This window comes from Pundamilia nyererei, unplaced genomic scaffold (assembly GCF_000239375.1).
Source record: "Pundamilia nyererei isolate P.nyererei 1_Seehausen unplaced genomic scaffold, PunNye1.0 scaffold00208, whole genome shotgun sequence".
In the NCBI taxonomy this organism is placed as follows: Eukaryota; Metazoa; Chordata; class Actinopteri; order Cichliformes; family Cichlidae; genus Pundamilia; species Pundamilia nyererei.
This window is the reverse complement of record NW_005187609.1, coordinates 899,033-918,811: the sequence shown is the minus strand read 5'-3', so window position 1 is coordinate 918,811 and position 19,779 is coordinate 899,033. Positions and strand designations below refer to the sequence as shown.

The 19,779-nt window shown below is 40.7% G+C and overlaps 3 protein-coding genes across 4 annotated transcripts in view; all 3 read right to left on the bottom strand.

Moving 5' to 3' along the window:
• bcar1 (BCAR1 scaffold protein, Cas family member) overlaps window positions 1-985 on the bottom strand; it is a 46,308-nt gene extending 45,323 nt beyond the window's left edge. The window contains exon 1 of the mRNA XM_005747926.1: window positions 292-985. Coding sequence (XP_005747983.1) covers window positions 292-303 — 12 coding nt within the window. The 5' untranslated portion in view covers window positions 304-985. The remainder of the gene's footprint in view (window positions 1-291) is intronic.
• A 2,596-nt stretch (window positions 986-3,581) lies between these two features.
• Window positions 3,582-13,365, bottom strand: cfdp1 (craniofacial development protein 1). Its single transcript, XM_005747922.1, has 7 exons — window positions 13,126-13,365; window positions 12,224-12,347; window positions 11,761-11,986; window positions 11,179-11,288; window positions 9,429-9,560; window positions 6,808-6,966; window positions 3,582-5,083 (listed from the first exon to the last, which is right to left on the bottom strand). The coding sequence occupies exons 1-7, from the start codon at window positions 13,193-13,195 to the stop codon at window positions 4,993-4,995; spliced, it is 912 nt and encodes a 303-aa protein (XP_005747979.1). The 5' UTR covers window positions 13,196-13,365; the 3' UTR covers window positions 3,582-4,992.
• Window positions 13,366-16,449: 3,084 nt separating this feature from the next.
• LOC102202532 (carbohydrate sulfotransferase 1-like) overlaps window positions 16,450-19,779 on the bottom strand; it is a 21,497-nt gene continuing 18,167 nt past the window's right edge. For both annotated transcript variants that reach the window (XM_005747920.1, XM_005747921.1), the window contains 2 exons: window positions 18,296-18,513; window positions 16,450-16,899 (listed from right to left, as the gene is read on the bottom strand). In XM_005747920.1, coding sequence (XP_005747977.1) covers window positions 16,563-16,899; window positions 18,296-18,513 — 555 coding nt within the window. In that variant the 3' untranslated portion in view covers window positions 16,450-16,562. The remainder of the gene's footprint in view (window positions 16,900-18,295; window positions 18,514-19,779) is intronic.

Below are 19,779 nucleotides of genomic sequence, written 5' to 3'. Positions count from 1 at the left end.
GCTCGTCACTGTCCTTTACTAGCAGGCAGAGACTAGTTAAAGGTACACTCAACGTTAGCCTCATCAGCCATAGGCTCTCAGTCCATTTATGAATTAGAAATGCTTATTACATCTTTGCTAATTATAGTGTGTAGCTGTTTCAATCGGTGCCAGGCTAACAGCAGCTATGTGACTGGGTGTGTGCTGTAGTGAGACAGTTGTCAGTGTTATGCGTGCTCCGTCCTGCTCCACAGAAAACGGCAAATATGAAACATGGGAGACGAGCAGCGACGTGTTTGCTGACATACTCACAGGAACAGACATTTTGCTGGTGCTCCTGCTTTAGACCGCTCGGTGCTTCGTCGCTTGCTGCTGATTTATTTAGCACTACCAATTGTTCTTGCTAGCTCTCTAAGTGTCAGTCCTCCGTTATCCCGTCCATAGTTAGCTCCAAAGAAAAGGCAAAGGTCCGGCCGGACACGGCGGCTGTGGGCTTCTTCAGACCGGAGTGTTTTACTGCGGGATGTAGCGGCAGCATGAAAGCCTGTGCTGCCGCCTGAGTGTCAGCAGAGCCGGCTTCCGCCTCGTCTCCTGCCGCTCCCTTCTCTGTCCCAGATTCCTTCAAGGATATCTTTAGAAAAGCTTCCGCTCGGCCACAGGGACCGGGACCGCGCACATTCGTCAGAACAGCGTGCTGTCAGGTCCGTGCCGTTATCCACCGGGAGGAGAGCCGTGCCTGTCCCGGTCTACCGCCGTCCTCCAGCACGGATCATCCAGCGCTGCCTTAAAGGGACCGGCCTACATTTACGATACATGCGTGCTACCCTCTGGGGTATGCTGGGGTGTGTTTCCAGAAATACACGAAAAGACTACAGCGGTTCCGCGTCTTCGTGACCATTTACCACCGATAACCGATACAGACAACTGCTGTACCAGCCGTGCTGCTGGCCTTTGGCAGTATGAATGACATACAGCACCAACAGCACCGCACTGCTGGTACAGAGCCCGAAACATGCAGACAGCGGAGAACCCGCTGGCTAAGAAGAAGAAATGAAGTTGGAAAAATCATCCGTTATTGGGTAGCTTTCTCAGGAGATGGGTACTTTGTATCAAATTCAATTATAAGAAAACAGATGGAGTATTAATTAATGAAAACATTCATTTAACAAGATCACCATTATAGGTCCATGCATTTAAATCTCTCATGAAACACCAGACTCAAAAACAGCTGTGCTGATCTCTGCTTACTGAAACCCCAAGATGATCACCAAACCAAACCACAGCTATAGTACCTGCTTTGCTAGAATAAGAGAATACATTAGTGTACAAAAACTGGCATAGGACAATCAATAGACCTTTGAGTTTATTGTATTTATTTAAAGATGGATCAAATAAAACACACTTTGATGATCTTCACCTGATCAAATTTACACATTGCCTTTAGAATGTAGAAAATAAGAAATAAATGTGTGGATCATAGAAGTTTAAATCTTTTTTCTAAAAAAAACAACAACAATAAAACCCCCATCATGCACTCATCCACTCCTGGGCTACAGTCTAGATTTGGAAACTATACCTCTGCATGCTTCATGTTACAAATATGGTGTTAATGCAGGAACTGAATTCATGTTCAGGAATTACACGATGGTTAGGACTGTTGTCTCACAGCAAGAGCGTCTTGGGTTCGAATTCATCTGGCCGGGGCCTTGCTGTGCTGAGTTTGTATCTTCTCCCCATGTGTGCTCTCCAGGTACTCCAGCTTCCCCCCACAGTCCAAACACATGCGCTTAAGTTAACTGGTGATTCTAAAACTGAGTGTGAATAGCCGTCTGCCTCTCTGTGCTAGCTCTGTGACAGGCTGGCAACCTGGCCACGGTGTGTCTCCCACCTGCCCTATGGCAGCTGGGATAAGCCACTTAACTGGATATGCAGAAGAGAAAAGATAAAATATATGTTTATTGCACATAATGCTTGTGCCAAAAGTTGCTGACTTAGAATATTTTATGATTTTCTTCTAATGAACGGTGGCTATGGGAGAAATGCCACTAGTCTTTGGGCTTACAGATAAAATTCATAATCAAAGCCAAATTGGGAGCATGTCTATGAATGAAATAAAATGCTTTGTCTGCTGTGTTGTTTCAGTTGATTTCTATGGATGTTTAGTTTTTTTTTAACTTTCAAATTCAAGCAATCTTTAACTTTTGACTTCAGAATGTCATGTGACCAGCTATAGCTGTTTTTGTTCTTATACCCGAAAAAAAAATCCAAACTCCTCAAAATCCTGTGCACTTCTATAAAGCTTGTATTATTGGTATACCTACATGTTGCCACCCACCTCTGCTTTCGTTAAGTACCAACATCAAGTTCAATAAGTTTCCATAGTTTGGATTTTTTGATTTTAGTTAATAGGTCAGTGAACCTCCTTTCGATGTGAAGGAGCAGTGAAAGGAGGTGACTGACCAGCCAGTTGAGGTGGTTCGGGCATCTGACAAGGATGCCAGGTGTTGTGGGCATGTCCCACTGGGAGGAGGCCCCAGGGCAGACCCATGGACACGCTGGAGAGATATCTGTTGGCTGGCCTGGGACCGCCTTGGTGTTCCCCCGGACAAGCTGGAGGAGGTGGCCGGGGTGAGGGAGGTCTGGGCTTCTCCGTTTGGGCTACTCCCTCTGCAACCCGACCCCGGATAAGCGAAAGAAGGAAGGATGAATGGATGGACAGTCACCTCCCACTCTTCAACAGAAACTGCAAGCGGTTGCCTCAGTCCCCAAGGGCTTAAACTTGAAACATCTTACTTCTTGTCTGGAGTGTGTAAACATGCTGCGCCGTATGCTAATTTCCAGTGACTCACAGCAACTACAAATAACCAAAATCACAGCTCAGACGCTTTCATCTTGAGGCAAACCAACCACCTTCCACAAAATTTGCAATGCTCAACACTTGTCTATCAGTGTCTCAGGGAGCAAGTTCACAAAGCAATGTGCAGCGCTTGATGTGGGGTTCACAGTCACTGACCCCGAGGTCAACGTGTATTTTAAGTAAGTGATGTGGGAAGCTGCTGTGGAGAATGCCAGAAGTTCAAAGGTCAGCTACAAATGTTTTGGACCAAGCTTTAACATGAATGTGTTTCACCCAGCTGTTTGTGTTTGTCCTTACACACTGCTAATATCAGCACCAATCCTTAATAAGAGTTCTTGTTCTCTAAATTTACATGGATTTAAGTGTTTCTGAAGAAACATAAACATAGTTTTTTCTTTAAATCTAGCAGTGCTTGCTAGTGGTATTTCAAGATGACTGCAGCAATGTTGGTTCAGTCTCATCTTCTTCCATGACGCAGTGGCCCGGTTACCACAGCTGTAACTATGCTGCAGTAATCCCACTTGCAGTTTCTTTAAGACCTGCACTTTCTGGTTACTGCTGTTAGCTACACTGTTAGCATCTTTCAGAGGTCATCATCAGAAGCTTCAGCAGAGCAATAGTTTTACTTTCAGCTGCTACAACCTGCAGTTCAGCTGAATCTATTTAAATAGTGAGAGAAGACTTTGAAAGTGTTAATACACAGATTGGCAGAGCTGTGAAAATAAGAAAACTTCAGATGCTACACTGACAACCACATGTTATTTAATCATTACTACATTTTGGTTCATTAAAAATACTGGCATGAAATCAAATGACTTGTTTATTTTGATTTGAGTGTGTGCACTGCTGTGGGTGGGAGAACTGCACTTGTTGTTGTTGAATGCAGTAGCTACACTTTTGGAAAGGCAGAACTCACACATTCACGGTCACCGCCATTCAGCTGAAAACCAGCCAATCGATCAGTACATCTCTACTGAAAAGACTCACTCTGTTCATCTACATGTGCAGAATCATTACATGTGATGTGCAAACTATTTTTTCTTGAACATTTAAATGTCATATGTCTGCAGTGTTAATAATAAGGCCTTTTTTTGTAAATCAGTAACACTACAAACTGCTAACTGTACACAGTGGTTTTTATAATGAGCTTCAAACTCTGCAAAATACAGATTTGTTTCCATGATAATCTGAATAATGTTAAACACAAAACTATCCTGGTTCTATCGATGAAAGCAATAAGACAGTTCAAACAGTTTTCCTTAATTGATAAAACACCAGAGGTACAACCACACACACACACACACACACACACGAGGACCAGGAAACACAGAAACGTCCAATCAGTCTCACTTTCTGTTGCAGCTATTTGTCCACTGAACCTAACGGATACATTTGCTTATCACAAACAAAAAATACTATTACTAATACTAAAATTCTACGAAGTACACTTTGATCTGTGAATCAGCCAGCAGACTGAGGTACTTAACGGTCTTATGGATGAAGTAACATTTTTTCTTTTAATAAACAGCAGCTGTAACGTACCATATTATGATTCAGCTATTTTGGAGTCATCAATATGGTGAGTATTACCACTACTGCATGGCTCTGCTTTGAGCTCACTGAAAACAAAATTATTGTGTTTGTGGTTTTGGTCGGCACCAACAAAGATACATAATTACAGCCTCTACCCTAACAAGACAGACAGATCGTCTGAGTCCTTGTGCTTCTTGGCCTGTCAGGTTTTACACTATAGATGGTGTAATGTTCCCAGATCCTGAGGGGTATGAAAGTTCAATAACAGAGAGAAATTATGCAAAAAAAAAAAAAGAAAAAAGAAAAGAAAAATTACAATAAACCAGTGTGGTTTTTAATCCGTCCTTGAGGTCTTAAATCAGCCACTTGAGGAAGCAGGAGGGATGCAGTGTTAAGGTCTGAGATTCGTTATTGGTTACACAAGGATGGAAGCACACGCAGCAACCCTCCTCCATACAAACTGAGCCTATTAATATACCGGGCCTGAAATAGACTCGAGCGAGAACAGTAGTTTGAGCTCACTGTAAAGGGACAACAGCACCTGTCTCATTAGAGAAAGAAAGAGAGCTGCAGGAAAGAAAAAAAAAATTGTTCTCTGTGCGAGTGTGTGTTGTCAGTCTGTGTCATTGCTTCATATTGCTCAGCCGTACTGCCTTTTCCAATTCAAACTGGCGGTGGTCGACACGCTCCAAGAAATTCTTCCGCTCCACATACCTAAGCACACACAAACAGAAAAGAACAGAAACATCAGACCTACTTTTATCAATCCAGGTACTGCAGGCTGTTGTCATTTACTAAAGAAGCACAGTGTCACCCCCGTGTTTGAGGGTGGCTCTATTGCACATATATGCATAAGGTGCTACTAGGGGAGCTCATTCATTGTGAACGACAGGGGCAGAGTTTAGTAGAACAGTGTGCAACTGGCACAAGTGTGCAGCTGTAAAAGTCATCTTGTGACTCATCACTGCTGCCTCACTCTGCATGTTCACAGCCTGATGAGATGAGGATGCATCTTGTTTTACAGGCAGCCAGATTACTCACATTTCTACAAAGACAGTGGAACACAATGAAAATGCCTCATGTCAGTAAACAGAGCATCTGTTTTTAACTCTCTCTGGTATTTCATCTTTAAAAAACAAACTGTAATGACTGTAAAAAAACAAACAAAAAAAACCAGTATAACATACTGTACTGTTTTGGTTGGCAGACTATTCACACACTCACTACTGGATCTACTGATTGCTGAGATGCCAGTTTGCACTGCTCTTGGTATAATGCTGGTCAGTGCTGAAATGAACCGACTGCTTTGTTTAGAAATGCAAGATTAATGTTTATGGTCAGCCTCATTAGGGACTAACTCAACGCTATAATGTTACAGCAGAAATGAGATCCTCACAACACTTATCAACCTTTTCCACTAGGACCTACTCAGATTGGCTCGACACGGTTTTTAGGGTTTTTCATTAGGTGATGGCACCTGGTACCAGGTACTTCTTTTCATACCTACTTTCTTCCACACCTTGCGATCAAAAAATAAATAAAATTTTAAAAATGGAGTGATACTTGCCTGCCTGCTATCTTTGTGCAACTGTTAAAAGTTGAAGCGTTTTTGCTGTTAACATGCAAAAGATTGATAACTTGTGTTTATTTACCATGCTATAAAATTAAGTACATGATCTCGACCCATTTAGAGCACAAGCAGACATCTCCACTTTTTTTTACTGGCACAGAAGTAATACACAACCAATATGATAAGTAAGAACAATTATATTCAATTTCATTTTATTTATATAGTGCCAAATCACAACAATCACCTTAAGGAATGTTATATTGTAAGGTGAAGGCCCTAAAATGACCTCTTGTGAGCAGGTACTTGGCGAATGTGGAAAGAAAAAACTCCTTTTTAAAGGGAAGAAACCTGCAGCAGAACCAGGCTCAGGGAGGGGAAGTCATCTGCTGCAACCAGCAGATTCTCCCTCCACAAATAAACCATTCCTCTGCAAATTCTCAGTTAGCTATTTGACAGCTAGTCTTTCAAGAATTTGAAAATAAGAGGAAGGTTGGAAATTTCTCTATAGTTAGCTAAGATGAGGCCGAGGAAAGACTTCTTAAAGAAATGGTTTAACTACAGCCACCTTGAAAGCATGTGGTAGCCAGTTAATAATTATTGGAAGGAGTTTGATAACATCAGTAGGAGTAAAGAAATATGAGCTGTTATTAAATATTAAATACGTTATTAAGGTTGTTTTACTTAATGATATGTCTGTAGGACAGACGTACTTCCTTTTTTCTTTTTGTTCAGTTCAAGTATGATAAATAAATATATACAAATCTTACTAAATTATTTTGTCACGTAAAATAATGACAACATCCAGTTTTGATGAACATCCCTCTGGACCACAGTGAACATTACTTCACACATGCTGAAACTCTCTTACCCTTCTCTGCCTCTGTTGTGGATAGCCAACTCCTCGGTGATGCCCTCCTCAGATTTAAAAGCATCCCAGTCCATTTTTGACTTTTCCAATGTACTCATTTTCTGCTTCTTTCCCCCAATACGACTTAGGACATTTGACATGCCTGCTGGACGCTTAGTACTGAAATCAGAAAGAGAAGCCTTTAGGTGACCCACCAAATTCACAACCTTAAGATTTGAAATTCAAGGTCAGTTTAACTGTCATTAAGGTTGCATAACAAACTTGCAGATGTGGCTTCATGAAAACAAACAAAAAACACTTAAAAACATTGAAAAAGAAAAGATAAGAAAAGAAAAGAAAAGAAAAACTATTTTGATTCAAAAAGCTGATGGAAAAATTGTTCAGAGATTTTGGTCCATATTGACATGATAACATCATGTTTAAGAAACTAGTTTAAGATGATTTAAACTTTGTTACAGAGTGTGTTGGGTACACTAAAGGGACAGACAGTGATAGGTCAGCAACAATACTGTAGATGAATAATGCACAGTTGATACTAGATACTAAGAGGCAAAGGGTGCAAAATGACCATTATAAAAACCATTACACCACCAACAGCAGTCTGACTAGTGTTTCCAAAATCTCATATCCCGATATAAGACATCTATCGTCCGATAACGATAAAAATCACAAAAATGTAACACGTTCTGTAAATTCTGTGAATCTCGGGCAGCTCGACTTGCGTGAAGTGTTTCCAGCTGTGCGTCATGTAGCTGGAGTCGAGTGTTTTAACCGATGCATGAAACGATACATTTTTAGACATAAGTTGTAACAGCCTTTGTGAGTATTTATTACACGGCGTGCTGCGAGGAAAAGCCTGTTCTAACGTTTGAGTCTAAGGTTTATTTTTTAGCACCTGACGGCTCTTTTGTTTCTCGCCTGCATACTCATTCACATAATTCAGTTTATTTTGAAAAGTCTCAACAGGATCTTGAGCTTTATTGTGAAAGGCTTATGTGGAAAATAAACAAGCGGACATGCGATGGTGTTACCATCGTTGTTGCTAATGACAACGCATAAAAACAAGCACTTGTCCGTCCGTAGTGTGGTTATATTAAATATAAGAGAAAGAGAGAACTTTAAGAAATTAATATAGCCACTACAGTGATCATCACAATGATGAAAAAATATTGCCGTAAACAGTTTATTTTGCGACACCACGAAACAAACGATAGCGTAAAATGAAACGATGGACGTTTTTATATCGTCAGCCGATATATATCGTTATATTGAACAGCCCTACTGTCAGCTTGGTTTTCAAGTTTCTCGCCACGCTTCTATATCACAGGCTGAACGTGGACACAGACTCTTATAGTTTTATGAGGACAGTACATAAACACAGACTGGGGCAATTATTAACAGAATGAATTCATTTTTGAGTAATTGCCCAGCTGTAACTTGCAACATCTTTCTCCCCCGTTTTAGTTATTTGTGTTACAGGTACAGTTAATGCAGTGGCCCCTGAGTGTAGTACAGCATCTCATATAGTCTAAGGAGGTTGGAAACATGGCAACTTTCTTTCCCAGCTCCACTACCATGACCTGGATGACTAAAAAGTAAACACAGACAGCATACTGCAGAAATTAATTTATGAAGGACCAACAGCTTCTATGGTCAGACTTCTCTCACACACACACACACACACTTATTACTGCCAGCTTATATAACAGCACATACCAACACTATCATCTGAATCTACAAATAAATGATAACTACACAACCTCAACAAGGACTGATGATGGGGTGGTGCTAATGAGTCTTTCCTGTTGTGTTCCCTTTTACACACACACACACACACACACACACACACACACACACACACACACACACACACACACACACACACAGCTGAGATAAACAGGCAATGGCTTGTAAAGCACCATACTTCCTGTAAGCTGGAAGATGATTTCCTGTGTCTGGGGTGGAAGATGTGCACATCCTTAGCTGACTTATTACCGTGGCAACAAAAAGTATTGGAAATACTATTGTATTGGAAGTTGAAAATGGAAAAAAGCAGAAATGCATTGCAGAGCATACAGTGGGATAGTGTAGCTGGATTTCACTGTTATCTGAATGGGGTGAGGTGAAGCACAGCTGGCACTAGTGCTACTCCAGATGTGTGTTTGACATGCAACAAAATCTGTTGCATACAGGTCACAGGAGCCGTCTGTGCTCTCACTGGATCAAGTCTGCACAGGCTTGAGGTCTTGGGAGCTTCAGTGATTTTTAAATAAAGCAGAGCACTTAAGACTGGATTCAGGTGGTACAGAATCCTCCTTTATACCGGTATAGGCTCAGGCTGCTGGGGGACTCCCCGTGATGGACTGACAATTTCTTTTCCACTCCTTAAGGCCTTTACACACTAGATTTTTTCGGACTCACCTATTCTCATTGCAACCATCCACACCGACTGTGCAGTTTTACAGTACAAATTTTTAGCATTTATTTCTTCAAACCAATCTTGATTTTTCAGCATTTTTTAAGCAACAACCACGCTCGTGCACTGGTACTAAATATCCAATGATATGGAAATGGTAGAGTAATCCTGCAGCAGTAATAATCCTAGAGTAGTATTTGTGTACCTGGAACCAGGGAGTGGTGGAGAGCAGGGTGATGACATCTTCTCTTTGTCGCTCTTCTCGTCCTCTTTGATGCTCTGGCTCTTGAGATAACTCTTTGCTTCCCTGGAGTCAGCTGAAACCTCTTTATTCACCCTGAAAGATGGAGACAAATGTGTATTCTGTTAAACTGTATTAAAAAAAAAACACGCAGACAGATAAAAACTGCTTCAGTATCCAGCAAGCCTATGGAGCACACCTTTCCATTAAACATCATTAAACAACAAAAACAGAGGGAGTTCCAGGTCTTAAACGTGCAAGTAGTGTGTGATATAGTGAGATTAGACTCATGCATACAAGAGAAACATGTAGAGCAAAGACTTGCACCGTGTTCTTCAACATAATAACTGCTGGATAAACCAGGTATTACATATAGACTCAACAATGCAGTCACATAAATGCAGGCTAAAGGAATCTTCATGAATAGTCTGTGAGTAATTTATGATATAGGATCTTCCCCCAATCTTTGTGCACAAACTGGGCTTAAATTTTAGGCATGTAAGCATACTGCCATCAGCCCATACTGTGCTAGATGGACAGGGAGTTAAACGATGCACTTTAGAAGTTCCATGAGTACTTGCGCAGCACAGATGCTAGAAAATTCTCAGTGGTTGGCTGAAAGCCGGAATAACAACAGAAAATGTTCTCAAATCCATGATTCTGATTGAAAGTCATTAAAAATCAAGTCTTCCACTGCCCGTTTAAAGACTGAGGACTACAGTACACTTTGCCATCACGTCACACACCACTGTAGCTGAGTTTCACCAGAGCGCACAAACACAAAACTAACCTTTCCATGAGTCCGAGGCACGCTTTCATGACCATAATGCCTCTAAGCAACTGGAGACACATAAACAAGATGTCTGTGTCAAAACTGAATAGAGCAAACAGGGCCAACAGCAGGAGGGTTTCATATTTGCAGCTTAACACCCCCCCCCCCCAAAAAAAAAGACTGTAAGAACTATAAGCATTTGGAGCCTGTGTACAGATGAAAGTATCAAAAAATCCAGCCAAAGCAGCTTTTATTTATTCCATGGCTCAGTCAGCATATAATTTATGGTCAAGCTGCAGCTTCCTCTCTCTATCCCGAAAAGACATCCAGCAGCACAATGATGCAGCCCAACAAAACTGTGTTTTCTAAGCCAACTTTCTTCATATTCATTAAAGAAAAGAAACTTGAAATCCTTCGATTGTCTGCAGTTGAGGTCAACTGTATTCTAGGAATATCATTTTCAAGAGAACTCCTTAATATCTCGAGCATATTGTGATATAGGGTGCTGTGTTGTTACCATAGCAATATAGCCTTTAAAACTCTGGGGTCAAAACTGAAGTCACCTTACTAACTACAAATACTGCTTCACAATGCAGGCCTCAGGGCTCCCTATCACTTTGAAATGTTGCATTAATATGATGATAACCAGATTAAGGCATAATGCTGGAATGCTACTGTTCGCAAATAACCACTGCTTAAAAAACCAATTATTTTTTTTCCCCCCTTTTTTCTTTTAATTACGGTGTTTTCCAGTTTTACTAGTGTCAGAAACTAAGCACATCTCTGGACTGTGTGGACATGATAAGAGTTTAGCCGACGTTCATTCACAAAATGGTCCTGTTCTTACCGACTGAGACATCCGCCTACTGCACTGCCATCAGACCAGATGGTGTGTGTCCACCTGCTGATTAGTGTGCAAATGCTTTTAAAACAGAAGCTTACCGAACCTCCTCGCCTGCAAAGTCAAAAACTTTGGTGATGGTGACTTTAGCAGGACCTGACGACTTCGTTTCAGTCACCATAGAAACAGTCTTGGAAACTGTGGAATCATCCTGAAGACAAAAACAAAAGAACGATACTAGAAAGTAAGTATATAGAAAACAGACACACAGAGAACAATGCTGTTCAACACAACAATGCTCCAATGTGAGTTTAATCAACTTGATATTTTGCAAGTTGTTTTCCCAGTTAGAGACCAGATCAAAACAGCAGCCTCACAGTGCCCAAACTACAGAGCCCACAAGTGTCTCTCCCCTGATTTCATCTTCCTTTGCTGTTGGGCAAGACTAGTGTCAACTTGAGTTACTACACCATCTTGTGGTGCAAATTGGTATCGAATCAAAGTCTGTTCAGCTCAGCTTCAATTTGAAAACCCCCACACACAGATATTTTGGACATAAGATGACTAAAAGTGTGCATGTCTCAAAGGTGGTTTATGCAAATCAAAGCAATCGTCCAAGCTTTAAATTCGAACACATTTAAAAACCTGGCAAAATGAAATATCGAAGTTTCAAAGATATTTACCTTCTGTGCGGTACCCGACTGTGGTGCAGACTCTTTGGGTCTGGATCCAACGTCAGATAAGAAACTGGCCCAAAGTTCATCTGACTTTTTCTTCTGTTTTGCTTCATCATCCTGAGCCTTTGCCTTAGTGGGTGTTTTCACTTCTTCTTGTGGGTTATCCGCCTCTTTAGCTCCACCAACATCTTCATCTTTGTCGTCTACTTTCAGTAATCTCTTCTTTCTCTTTCTGTAAATGTTTTAAGTGACACCAGCGACTAAAACTCAAGATCATGAGGATCTGATGACATTTACTTTTTTTGGACATCAACTGTAGTTTATTTTATGAAGCCATAAAAAGTTTTACTTTCAAACAATGAAAATGGTCCAGTGTTCCCGCCATCAGAGAACACAAACAGATTTAACTACATTTTCTCCATTTGGAAACACTGTCCTCTCATTGAACGGTGCTGTCGAAACCTCTTACCTCACACTGATGTCCTTTTTCTTTTTTTTCTTGCTGATGGGCTCAGAATGGGGCACACTGTCATCCTCATGTAGAGGGTCCTCCTTCTCACACTCATTTATGTCATCCTCGCTGAGGTTATCATCTGAGGTGAAAAAGTACAGGAAGCAGTGTAAATGATGCATAACAAGATCAATATCAAGAATAATCAAATATCAAATCAACTTAACTGTACTAAGAGGGCATCATTTCATCAGGCTTTTTAATCAATGTGGATGTGAAACTGCATTTAAAGCTAACAATGAGAGTTAACTCAGCATGTTTTGACACAGCTGATTTGACTGATTAGCACTATTTTTTAAGTGAAGATTATGACTTGAACCATATCACCAAGAGAAGTCAGGCTTCATCTTGGTATATCAGGACTGCATCTGCCTGTTTGGACTGTATAATCTCACACCTGACTGAGCTTCCAGATTAACAGCTGCAGTCTGAGTTTTTCTGCTAGAAAGTCTACAATAATCCAGGCTTTTTTAAAACTGCCATGGCGATGTCAACTCCACGTTTTAGGGCTCCAAGTCACAAGTACTGAAGAGGGTGAGTAAGGCGCTTTTTGTAACTACTGTATTGCACGTGCTACTCAGGCTGTGTGCATTATTTTGTGAGTGTTTGCGTCTGGATCTGAATTTGATTTGATGTGAAAACAGTTGAATGGAAACTAATCAAAAAACACTCGTAGCTTTCGAAGAATTTCTCAGCTTTAACATGCTTTATTTCAACACAGGGAAAGAGAGCCATCAATAACCATCAGTGTCAGTAACCATGTTTCTGCCTGTCGTTTGCAGCTCAGTTAATGATACTTAAGGTTCTTCTTTTTCTTTACTGAATGGCAGAAACCTCACCATAGTGTTTACAGTCCTCACCTGATGGGACATAGTCTGCATCTTCATTCGACGAATATCCATCAGAGTCATAGTCGGAATAGTTCATCATGCTGTCACTGCTAATAAGTTCCTCCTCGCTAACGATGCAAAGTACAAACGTTACCCTTAAAACTCTGCGACGGGCATAAATAAACTGAACACCTGAAACATGTTAAACGAACGAAAATACAAAATGACTTCTGTTTCTTCTTCTTCGGCGGGTTTTCTTCTTCTTCTGGTTTAATGGCGGTTGGTAAACTATCTTAAGGAACATATGCGCCACCTACTGGACTGAAATGCGGTACAGAAGACAGGCGGGGAAAACGGAACGAAACAAACCCCCTGTATTAAATCTGTGTGCTTCATAGATGTCACTAGCTGGCCAAAGACTTGAAACAAAACCTCTACAGGAAGACTGCTCTTAGCATCACAAGCTGGACAGATTCTGGCTGCTTGTAGTGAATACATAATCCAGCTGTGTTTGGCTGTTAACCCCTGGATCACCAATCCAGTGATAATTATTTCTTCTTCCCAGTTCTCAATCCGTGTATAAGAAGATACTTGAGTTCCATATACAATGTGCCTCATTCACCCATTCATACAAGGACTTTTTTTTCTACACCTAAGTGCTTTCGGTCACACTAACATTCTAACATTCATATACATTCACACCCCACCCAAGCACTGGTTCAATATTTTGCCCAAGAATAATTTGGCATGCAGACTGACGCAGCCAGGGATCAAACCATCCACCCATCTTCTTCCACTTATCCGGGGTCGCGGGGGCAGCAGCCTCCTCCAGCTTGCCCCCAACACCAAGGAGTTCCCAGGCCAGCCGAGAGATAATCTATTCAGTGTGTCCTGGGTCTGCCTGGTGGGACAAGCCCAAAACACCTCACCCAGGAGGCTCCCAGGACACATCCTTGTCAGACCCAGTACCACGTACCACCCAGTTGAGGTGGTACGTGATATGCACGTACCACCTCAACTGGCTCCTTTCGATGTGAAGGAGCAGCAGCTCTACTCTGAGCCCCTCCTAGATGGCCAAACTTCTCACCCTATCTTTAAGGGAGAGTCAGCCACCCTTTGGAGGAAGCCCATTCCTCAAGTCCCCAAGTCTTGAGAGCTAGAGAGAGGGGAACTGTACTCTGGCAATAACCTTAAGGTGATCTAAATCCTTAGTTACATTTCTGTCTTAGTTTCAGTTAAACGTCTGTGTTGCTCAAAACTAAGATCCTTGTCAAAGATGACACCTACTGTTTGGAGGTTTTTATTGCCAGTGATTGTAGGTGTTCTGACAGTTTCTTTCTCTGGGCTTCAGTACCAATAATTAAAACATCGGTTAAATGTTTTTTGCCATCCATGTTTTAATATAGGGCAGCTGTGGTGTAGGCGCTAGAGTGGGTTATCTACCAGTTGGAAAGCTAGTGGTTCCATTCCCATTTACTACATTCTGCATGTCAAGTATGTAGTCTGGGACAGTTGGCCTATGTGAAATTCTGTTTGAAGGTTCAGTGTGTAGGTTTTTGCCATTATGCAGCGAGCAAACAACCAAGAACCACTTACTGCTAAAGAGACAGAGTGAAAGTGCACAGTATATCCTTGGTTTCTCATCGCTTATTGTTGCAACCAGGAGGAGTACAAAAGTGTCTCCCTTGGGCTGTCTATCAGTCTATCAGCAACCAACCAACCAACCAACCCGGTGATGTTCATACCAGCACAAGAGTGGCTCTAACCTGAAGATTTATTTCCTAAAATCCAGCTTCATAGATAAATTTAAATCAGTGACTGTTTCAAGATGAAGAGCTCCATGGTGTAAATTAGCCTTTATACACGTATTGTTTCATGTCCACATTAAAACAAACTTGCATTCTCTTCCGCTTATCCTTGTCAGGGTTGTCAGGGGCTGGAGCCTATCCCAGCTACCATAGGGCGAGAGGCGGGGTACACCCTGGACAGGTCGCCAGCCTGACGCAGGGCTAACAAAACTTTTTGGTTCTTTACATCAATTTTTACATTAATTGTTGGACATTTTAGCATTTTATTTTAAGCACAATCAATATCTAATGAGAACCGTTAGAAGAACAGATAACATATTTACGTGCTTTGATTTGACTCAAGTTTTATTTCCAGATTTGGGTACAGAAGTGCAAACTTTTCATTTAAAGGATCTATAAGAATGTGAAGACAGTTAACGCTCTAAAAATAAGGACATTAGCCATCTTTGGTTTAATGTAGTACCTAACCTGCCATATCCACTTCTTGCAATATATACTATTACTGTAAAATTACAAGCAGATTTGAAATCCAGAAAAATATTCTTGTGGAAACAAATCAGAAATATGCTACAAGAGTCATCTGAACTTGTAATGGATTACTTTTAAGAGCTTGTCATGTGATTGAAACAAAAATGAGGCTTCTTATTCCAGAAAATCCAAACATGTTTAATTTAAAACTTAAAAATTATTAAAATCGTTTGTAGCTGCACAAACAATGACTTCTTACATTAATTCAAGGTAATTGTAACAATTGATTGGAAATTAAATGTAGAATCTGTATCTAGTGTGTAGTGAATGTGGGAAATGTGACATGTGGCACATTCAAGCTATTGTTGTATATACAAACTGTTGTACGACAACTTGTCTAGTGAGAAGACCGACATTATTAACGAGTGAGAATTTTTTGACATTTAAAGATCAAAAATCGATCATATTTTGAGATTTTTAATAACAAGGGAAAAAAAGTTGATGTGTGTTGCAGCACTGTCCTTCAAAATGTGCACGGTAAAAATGTTGCTCTGTATAAACCGATCAAACTAAGAATAGACATTTATAACAGCGAGGACATTATTAAGAAGAATGGTTTAAGAGACTGACCCCTTAACCCTCAAATGCACACTTCAGGTCATTAGCAACCAAGGCCTTCTTAAAAGCTAGCAGCCATTTGTAGCTGCAGAGCAAAGCTCTAAACAGGTAAACACTGATGAAAATATAAAGAATAGTAAAATCAGTTTTGACCAATAGATCCTAACTCTTGGGCAGGAATTCCATATTGTTTCTAGAGCTCTTTTTCTTTGGCATTGTTCAAACCTTTCTAACGTTTTTGTCTAAAGATAGCAATTGACAAAGGAATTTAGTGTGCATGCCAGAACCTTCAGCTGATGTGACCAGGGCTCAAAAATAGAAGTCCCACCACTGCCAAAATAAATCAAGGCTCTAAACAGGTAAACAAAACAAATGAAAATTGCCACATGATAGAGAAGTCCCATCTGTTCACCATCACACTGTAGTGATCGTGACCATGTGACTGTGATTAAGGGCTAAACACCATCACAGACAAGAGTGACCACAGCTGTGGCTACACAGTCTCTCCCTTACAACAGTTCTGTCAAGTCTTGCTGGTTTTCTAAACCTCAGTTAACTATATTTGTCATTCGTTTAAAAAAAAGGGAGGAACGTCCGGTCCTCCACCAAAGAGTGTGAAAGATTTCTCAGTTCCCTGGGATGGAAGATGGTCTTGTATCCAAGGAGCCCCAGAAGTGGTTGACAGACAGTCTGCGTGTAAACCACCATATCAAAAGACAGCTTAACCCTCCAGTTCTCAGCATTCGCTGCAGAATCCCGAACTGTGGTGAATTTCTGCCAGGATGACAGACCACTGCTGCCCCGAGTGTTGTTGATGATCCAGTCTACCACATTGTGGTCTAGAACCAAACCAAGGAAGCTATAGAGCTCCTTTGTCTTTTGAAGAGGAAACCTGGCCAAGTCTTCATACCTGATCAAGGAAGAAAGTGCCATTGAGTATTTTATTTTTTTAAATAACGAACAAAGAAAATATATCACTCGCAGTAAATAACAATACTAAGCATTAGCATGTCGATGTGAAGTTGTTTGTCAAAAACAAATATAACAACATTCTGACTAAAAAGAAGGCAATAACCAAATAAGACCTGAATCTGGACAGAAGATAGTATATAGATATAGTTTTGACCTGTTATGAGTAGTGTCATTGCAGTTTCCCCGAGGCCTCAGTTGAAGACCTGACCTGTTAACATTTGTGGTATACTAAAAAGCTACTTTTGGTTGCTCCCTTATTCAAGAGCTTTCATCAATGAATAAATGAATTCACATATGTTGATTTGACAATTATTTTTTCTTTTCACCCTGAATTGTGAAGTCGGGGTTGGGGGTTCCTCTCTATTTCATTGTCAGTGCAGTATTTCAAAGTTTCGTTGTGCTCTAGAGTTTCTCTTCATTTGACTGAAGACTTGCTCACTTGCTCTTTGTCCTTAGATTTGGCTTCCCTGCCTCGTCAGCCTAGAGCAGGGGTGCGGCAACTCCAGGCCTCGAGGGCCGGTGTACTGCAGGTTTTAGATGTGTCCTTGATCCAACACAGCTGATTCAAATGGCTAAATTACCTCTTTAACATGTCTTGAAGTTCTCCAGAGGCCTTGTAATGAAATAATCATTTGATTTAGGTGTGTTGACCCAGGGTGAGATCTAAAACCTGCAGGACACTGGTCCTCGAGGCCTGGGGTTGGACACCCCCGGTCTAGGTCTACAGAACTCTCTAGCACCGTTTACCTCATTTCAGTAAAACTTAAAAAGACAAAAAGGAAATTCTTGTAATTGCACCCAATACCAAATGCAGTCTGCTCATCCACATGCACATCAGTTAGTAAGGTAAATCCATGTGAAGTCTTGGTGTTATCGTCACTGTTATCTATGTACACATTCTGAAATTTGGCTGAAACTTGGAAACAACAGGGTATTTCAACACAACAGTGATCCCAAACACTTCAAGACTGGTTTTGGACTGGATATAGCAGGCTAACATTAAGCTTCTGGAGTAGCTTCCCAAAGCCAAATACCCTATTGAATATTTGTGAACTATGCTTAAAAGCCTAGTATGTGCCAGGAAACCAACCAATTTAAATAAACACCTCTCTTCTCTTCTTGGTAGAAGAAGGATATCACCCTGGGTCAACACACCTGAATCAAAGGATTTGTTCATTACCAGGCTTCTGAAAAACTTCAAGACATGTTGAGGAGGCATTTTAGCCATTTAAATCAGCTGTGTTGAATAAAGGACACATCTAAAACTTGCAGGACACCAGCCCTCAAGGCCTGGAGTTAGATACCCCTGGTGTAAATGATTATCCTCTTCTCACCTCAGCAACATGTACCTCCCTTTGAGCCAGGTGGGTCTTGCCAGGCCTACAGACACAGAGCGAAGGAAATCTTCACACACTGTGTTGATTTGTCCTAGGTCCAGGTTGTGGGGTCGACGTCCAGTTGCCCTCCACAGACGCCACAGCCGGTAAGTATCCCGAAAGGTCTCAATACGAGATGCCAGGATGCCACGTGGATCTCGAACAAGCTGGACAACCTAAGAAGGATAAACATATTCAGTAGGAATAAACCATACAAATGGCAAAAACCAGTATATTTGCAGTATATGTTAGTGCTAACGCCATGTGGTGGGGCAGGAACTAACATTGCATATAAAGCAGTGCAGTAAACCGTTCATCAAGTTTTGGGCTTGAGATACCACTTGTGATATTTACAGATTTTTCCTAAATTCCCCTAAACTACCACATAACAGCTATACATATCATGCCATGGTCATCCTTCACCCACTGGGTAGCTAGGTGGTTCCCAGCAAATCAAGTGGGAAGCACAGATAATAACAAGCAAGACAGCACTGATCCCTTTTTGGATAGTGCAGCTCGTGAACCTGGAAACAGGTGTAAATTTATTTGCACTTAATCATTTTATTCTTAGTTGCAGTAATAAAGAATTAAATAGATTAAATGTAGATTAATAAATAGTGGTCTCCTTATTATGAGTTTCTTATTAACTGATTTGATAACTGATCAACATAATGATTTGTCAAAAAAAACAAGCAAGAGGAATGCATCAGTTTAAATGAACTTCAGCTTTGACTTTTAGATTTAGTGTTCAATTCAGATATATACTTATATTGGGCGACTTTAGCATTTTTGTAGAGGTTGAAAACAGCATCCTTGCTTTTAATTCGTTATCAGATTCCTTATCAGAATGTAAATAAACTCACTCACTTTTTAAATCACACCTTAAAAGGTGTGATTTAAAGGATCCGCAGACTGGTTTAAGCTAATCATAAGCAAGCTAACTCCCTGCAGTCATGGTAAAAAAACAAACCAAAACATTAGAGACCCTTTTAATTGTAAGTCAAACTGTCAGTTAAACAAAACAAAAAAATCAAACCACCATCCAGTCTTCACTAGTTTCTACAAAGATTTAAATACAACCTCAGGTGAATATATACATATTATACCATATATAATATGTATATACCAATATGTACAGGGTGGGCCATTTATATGGATACACCATAATAAAATGGGAATGGTTGGTGATATTAAAGTCCTGTTTGTGGCACATTAGTATATGTGAGGGGGCAAACTCCTCAAAATGGGTGGTGACCATGGTGGCCATTTAGAAGTCGGCCATCTTGGATACAACTTCTGTTTTTTCAATAGTAAGAGGGCCATGTGACACATCAAACTTATTGGTAATGTCACAAGAAAAACAATGGTGTGCTTGGTTTCAATGTAACTTTATTCTTTCATGAGTTATTTACAAGTTTCTGACCACTTATAAAATGTGTTCA

Excerpts from the sequence above, each read along its gene's own strand:
- cfdp1 (XM_005747922.1), bottom strand. The coding sequence starts at position 13,195 with ATGATGAACTATTCCGACTATGACTCTGATGGATATTCGTCGAATGAA. Across the intron at positions 12,348-13,125 it reads TGCAGACTATGTCCCATCAG|ATGATAACCTCAGCGAGGAT; the intron begins GTGAGGACTGTA and ends TTTTCACCTCAG. Across the intron at positions 9,561-11,178 it reads TTTGCAGGCGAGGAGGTTCG|GGTGAATAAAGAGGTTTCAG; the intron begins GTAAGCTTCTGT and ends TCCATCTTTCAG.